The sequence below is a fragment of the Monopterus albus genome, unplaced genomic scaffold, assembly GCF_001952655.1.
Source record: "Monopterus albus unplaced genomic scaffold, M_albus_1.0 scaffold271.1, whole genome shotgun sequence".
Classification (NCBI taxonomy): Eukaryota; Metazoa; Chordata; class Actinopteri; order Synbranchiformes; family Synbranchidae; genus Monopterus; species Monopterus albus.
Genome location: NW_018128151.1, coordinates 861,785 through 867,889, shown reverse-complemented (window position 1 = coordinate 867,889; position 6,105 = coordinate 861,785). Strand labels below are relative to the sequence as shown.

Below are 6,105 nucleotides of genomic sequence, written 5' to 3'. Positions count from 1 at the left end.
GAAGAGATCTTCTTTACTGAACCTTCGCCTAAGCTTCGTTTTGATGATAAAGCTGCCGCAGTGGTGACGATTTGTTACAAAGCATGCATCTATCTCATAGTTGTCATGATTTGTGAACTCCCACTGTAATGTGAAATCATCAGATGTGTTGCAAATAAAAGATATTTACAGTATGTGGTTGGATGAGATTAGCTTTCTAGTAGAGTAGTAGCATGTTTTTCAGCCAAGTATACATGAGACATCAACCTCAGTCTTCTTCTGCTGCTTTTTCTTTTAGTTCCATCTACTGTAGTACTTGTACCGAGGGTCACAGTCCTTCTTCTCTATCAGAAATACATGTGCACAGTTCTGTGATGATACACTGTGTGTGTGTGTGTGTGTGTGTGTATGTGCACTCAGTTGTGTAAATGACAATACCACACACGGGCTCTCTGTCTAATCCACGGAAAAGTAAACACAGCTTGTGAATGTTTAACCGTATGTGGTAATGCTTGTGTGTCCTGCAAATGGAACAAATACTGTCCATAACTGACAGGTCTTACAAACATTTGATTTTGTGAATAGGCCTACCTTTGCATTGATCCAGCAAAAATGCAACTCCCTACTGTGTTTTAATGCAAGGGGCTGCATTGTCAGTGGGTTGAGGGGTTGCAGGGGGATTGTTAGGCATGTAGACATTGGGACGAGTCCACTTAAGTGGCTTCATTCACATTTCCAGTCCATGAGCTTCCGTTGTATTTTGGTTAGCCTTTGTTGGAATGTCACTGTCTGGTGTGGCAAAAGTTGAACCAGATCCAACTTTTTCACCACATGGGGTTGTGTCATTTTGCTGGAACCAAAGCCATTGATCAGCAGCTGCAGAACACTACTGTGTAGCTGTAGGAGATTCAGCTTCTGTCATTGCTTGTTTTGATGTTTTAAAGTTAGTGTAAAGTAGAAATAAATGCATGTTATTAACCACCCAGCCAAAAAAGATTGCCAAGTATATAAAATTTGCTTTCAAAATCATGAAAAAATAAGGAGAATTCTCTTCTCTGAAACGCTGGGGGCATGTCAGGTGAGGACAGTGAAACCAAGGCAAATCACAGAAACATACCACCTATTCTCATCATGGATATCTTTAGGGAAAACATGTATGAGAGATGCATTTGTGGGGCGAAGGCGTAGCTAGTAAACTGTAGGCTGTAGTAGGTGTAGTAGCTCACGGTCAAACAGGAGAAATGCTGCTAATGCGTTACAGGGCTCTACAGGAGCATTTATCAGAGACCACTGAGTGAGTGGTCCTTTGCGTTGGTGCAGGTGGTGCTCAGCTCCTACAAGCACTTGTAATTATATCTTTGTGAGGACACTGACATAATGCAATCCCTAGCCCCTTACCCTAAACCTTAACCATCGGGACTAAATGGCTAACCCTAACCCTAATTCTAAGGTGAACCCTAAAGCCAAGTTTTAAATGCAGACATAGAGCCCTGTATGCTGTAGGATTTGAAATGTTAGTGTAAAGATTATGTTAAGGATGGCTCCAGTGTGTCACCGAGCCTTGCTTTCTGCCCTGCCCAAAATTCCTGAACTAAAAAAACCGGCCTAACTCCACAATTCAGCACTACATAGTTCTCAGTCTTTTAACACATTTTCTGACACTGATGATGTGTTTAGGAACAAATCACTGATTTAGCTTTACCTGGCCTTTAAAGTCTATAAATAGGAACTTGGCCAGTAACAGCACTTGACAATGGCATGTGTTCCAAACCTAACTGCTAGAAAATATGTTTATATACTGATTTATTTTCCCAAAATTCAGAGGCAATGTTTCTGCATGCAAAGAAAATGCTTTGCTTTGTAAGCACTTGGATATAGAGAGTGTGAGTGAGGAAACAGCCTGGTTCAGACAAAGTCAACAAAATTCATCAACTAGCACACGATATCCAACTAGGGGTTTCCCCGTTTTTAGTCTTAATGTTAAGTTAGGCTAACAGGCTGCTGACGCTAGCTGCACGCTCACCACAAAGACATGAGTGGATGGTGACATTTTCTGTTCATTTCCAAACCCACCAATTTTAATGTCTTAAATGTTTTACCTTCTTTTATTCACCCAGAATGCACTAAATAAATGTTTCTGAGTTAGTAATGCTTACACACACACATATATACTGTACAAACACAAATTTATATATAGAGAGACTGAGTGACTCATAGGCAACAAAAAGGATTATGATTATGATTATGCAAGGGCTAGAACTCCACTTTTCATTGTTAGTTTTGCTTTAAATGTTTTTTTAATTCATATTCTCTATGTTGTTTACATTTTAGAGTATCAGGAGCTTAAGCCGCAGGAGAAAGCAAGACAGAAAAAAAGTACAGCTAAAGCACTAAAAAGGAATTAAGGCAGGCGGCCATTATCTTCACCTGCTGGCTGGATGTTGTGCTGGTTTTATTTTACATGATAAAGTTCTCTGCTCCGACACCTTACAGGCTGATGAACAGATAGTATGATCTGTTAGGCAGCTGCAAGGCTCTAAACGCTCTCTCTGTTTCTCCCTTCACACGGGGCATCTGCTACTTAACTAATCGATTCTAAACAAACTGGGTGGTGGGGCAGTAAAAGTAGAGAAAAAAATGGAAACATGATGAAAAGAATAGAAAAACAAAGGATGCAGGGCAATGAAAGAAGGACAGAGGACAACTGTGGAGTGGAGGAAAATAGCATGAAGTGTAAGTGTAAGTGAGAGAAAATCTGGTGAAGCAATTAAGATTAAAGTTGGGATTTTATTTTAGACATCTCTTGTTTCTCATTGGTAGACAGAAAAAAACAGTCCTGCCTGTTCTTGACTATAGTGATTTATTATATATGAATGTGGCATTAACATACTGTTTCTCCTAGAGCTTTAAGGTTTGCCAAAATTCAAAACCACTAACTCACCATTGTACTTTGTATTCTAAAGTATGATGGCCTCCTCTGGCCATTAGCTGGGTAGGTCACTGGCACATTTTTATTTATAAAGCCATTCCTGGCAAGTTACTTTTGCATCTTTGTAAATGAATTGTTCATAATTCTTTGTCAAACTACAATTTAAGATCACAGGATGCATAATAGCATGTGACTGTATGCTAGGACATAGATGGGAAAGAAGACCTTTACTTTTTCTGCTCCAAATACTTGGAACTATTTCCAAAAGAAAGTTCAAATAGACAAATTGGTATCATTAACCAAATTTAAGACCAAGGTAAAGTCTTTGACATCTGTCTCATTTGCCACACATCCCTGTAATTTCTGAACTTATGGGGCATTTTAAACACATTGTAGTGACTGTCTTTTTATGTGGTTGTAAAGCTATAATATGGTTTTGTTATATTTAATTATTTACGATTGCAAGACCCACCATTTTTGGCCAGGCCTCCCTTGCATAAGACGTTCACAATCTCAGTGGGACTTCCTGGTTACATTAAGGGCTAAATAGAATAACATAAAAAAAATTACTTTTTACTTTTACTTGAGTAGATTTTTAGACTTGTGCTTGAGAACAGTTTCACTATAGTGTCAACAGTTTTACTTGAGTAAAATAATTATAATAATAGTACTCTTTAGACCTCTGGAAACTGTGCTACCCAATCAGTTTGTGTGGGTTGGATTTTCTGATCATGCAAATCAAGCTATCAAAGTGTGGTACCCAGTGTATATGTGGATACGATGTTCTGATAATCCAGTGGTTTATTTTTATCACTCTCCTCACGTTTTCTGTTTGTTGTTTTTTTTATTCTCATCGTATGGGACTAAGACTCAGAAAATATGCAAGAGAAGGAAATGACTGTGCTCATAAGAGACTTGGGTACTAACTCTAAACAAACACTGTGTACATCCCAAGTCTCTTGTAAGCACCAACATTTCCCTCACTTACATTTTCTTTGAGTCTTGTTATTAACATAAGACATCCTTTCCATCTGAAGCATCCAATCACAAACCGGTTTCCAATAAAAAGGCATCAGTCCATAAAAGATTTCTGCAAAGAACAGTCTCGTGTTTCCTCACTCATCTCCTCCAGCAGCCTCCTAGCTCCTCAGTCTTCACTCCTTAGAGCTGATATGAAATTTGGATTGTCCTTGATACTCAGTCAAATGGAACAAGGAATGGTCATATAAGAGTGTCAGGGTGTATCCAATGAGGCATGATGAGAATAGCAGAGAAGGGAAGGGGGAAAAATAGAAAATGAGGAAAAAGTAGAGGAGTGGAAAAGATGGAGAAGGAGAAAAATTGAATAAGAAGAGCAAAGAAAAATGAATCTAGGAGGAAAGCGAAAAGAAGGGGAAAGAAAACAGACGAGAAACCAAGATGTAGAAAAGACAGGAAGATCAGAGATTTTTGTTAAATTTATTTTTTATTTTTAATCTCATCCAACCACATACTCTGAATTAAATAAATGGACTTCTAATTATAAATGTGTTTTTAACAGGAAACATCTGTAACCTACATTGAATTAATTAAAAGACCTGTCATTTTAGCTAGACAGGGTTACGAGAGTTTCTGTGATGGAAATGTTGCTGTTTTGATTTTATGCCAGTAAATTTGATAACCGTAACGATGTATGTTAAATTAAATAGCCTTCACATTTTCAGCCAGCAGATGCCACTCTAAGGCAGGATAGTCTCCTGTTGGATCAATAAAGTACCTACCCCCTTTAGAATCACTCTAAAGCAGGAGACTATTCGCTACTGCAATGAATAAAATCAATGCAGGAAGAAATAAAAATCCTTAAGGCTTTCAGTGTAGCAGCAGGTCCAGAAAATAAAGATGTGCAGTTATATTCCGATCCAAAAAGATTGCCTATTAAAGATAGGCCTATCTGTCATACCGCCCCAACCAGTGTCAGTGATTTATGAACTGCATTTCCCAGAATGCACTGAGAAGTGTTACAGGTTATCTTCACATGTGTGGTTCTTCACGGGAAGTGCAGCCGTGTTTAACAACAACAAAAAAAATCCGAACCTTCAAACAAATATTGCGTAGTATTTGTTATCTCCCACACAAACCGATGAGCGTGGGTCGCCGGCCAGAGTTCACCTAGTGTGTATGAGTGACAGCGACAGCGACGCCGCCGCTGAGCGGGTCAATAATCCTGCTGGAGAGAGTCATCCTGTGCTGCTGGACTGCTGCGGAGGACTCAGCAACGTGGATTACTCGAAGGTAAAACTATAAATGTGAAATAACAACATATTCAGGACCCCCGACTCTCTCTGTTGCGGTACAACTGCATTAAAAAGCTACGTAGGTGTCGGGTTGACCGACACAACCAGAATGATTCTCTGCCGGAACACAGCCTGTAGAAGAGTCGGAGCCTCTGGTACGGTCACCTTTTCAAAATAAAAGCATGACGCTGTAAAAGCTGCTTACCGAGTTTAATAACAATTCAAGCAGTAAAACGCGTTTAAAATACTCTTTTAAGCTAAATGCTATTGTTTTTGTAATCTATATACAGAGATATTATTTTAAAAAATGTGCTGCCTTTTTCCCCCAAACCACTTTGTGCATATAGGAGTATTTATCAACCTGCTTAGTGTTTCATTGTTTGTTGTTTTGTTTGTTGTCTTATTGCTTTTCTTCAATTTTCTCTCTCCCCTGTCCACTGACCCCAACCGGCCAAGGCAGAAGGCCGCCCCCCAAGAGCAATGGTCTGTCCCCACTGTTGAAGTGCTTGCTCAAGGGGGATTTTTTGGGTTTTTCTCTGTGATGATGATGTTGATGATAATAATAATCATGATGGTGATTATGTCTAGAGCTTACTAATATAAAGCGCCCACAGATGTTTTTGTTGTGATTTGGTGCTATACAAATAAAATTGAATTGAGGGCTGTCCAGTCCCTGTACGACCAGGGCAGGAGCTTGGTTCGCATTGCCGGCAGTAAGTCAGACGTTTTCCTGGTGCATGTTGGACTCTGGCAGGGCTGCCCTTTGTCACCGGTTCTGTTCATTATTTTTATGGACAGGATTTCTAGGTGCAGCCAGGGGCTGGAGGGAGTCCGGTTTGGGGACCACAGGTCTCTGCTTTTTGCAGATGACGTTGTCCTGTTGGCTCCATCAAACCAGGACCTTCAGCGTGCACTGGGGCGGGT

The 6,105-nt window shown here is 39.8% G+C and overlaps 1 protein-coding gene across 5 annotated transcripts in view; it reads left to right on the top strand.

The window, feature by feature from the left end:
- Positions 1-4,632: 4,632 nt before the first annotated feature.
- pemt (phosphatidylethanolamine N-methyltransferase) overlaps positions 4,633-6,105 on the top strand; it is a 46,436-nt gene continuing 44,963 nt past the window's right edge. The window contains exon 1 of one of the 5 annotated variants that reach the window (XM_020622025.1): positions 4,633-5,179. In XM_020622025.1, coding sequence (XP_020477681.1) covers positions 5,066-5,179 — 114 coding nt within the window. In that variant the 5' untranslated portion in view covers positions 4,633-5,065. The remainder of the gene's footprint in view (positions 5,180-6,105) is intronic. The other 4 variants (XM_020622020.1, XM_020622021.1, XM_020622024.1 and 1 more) reach the window with 4 other exon arrangements.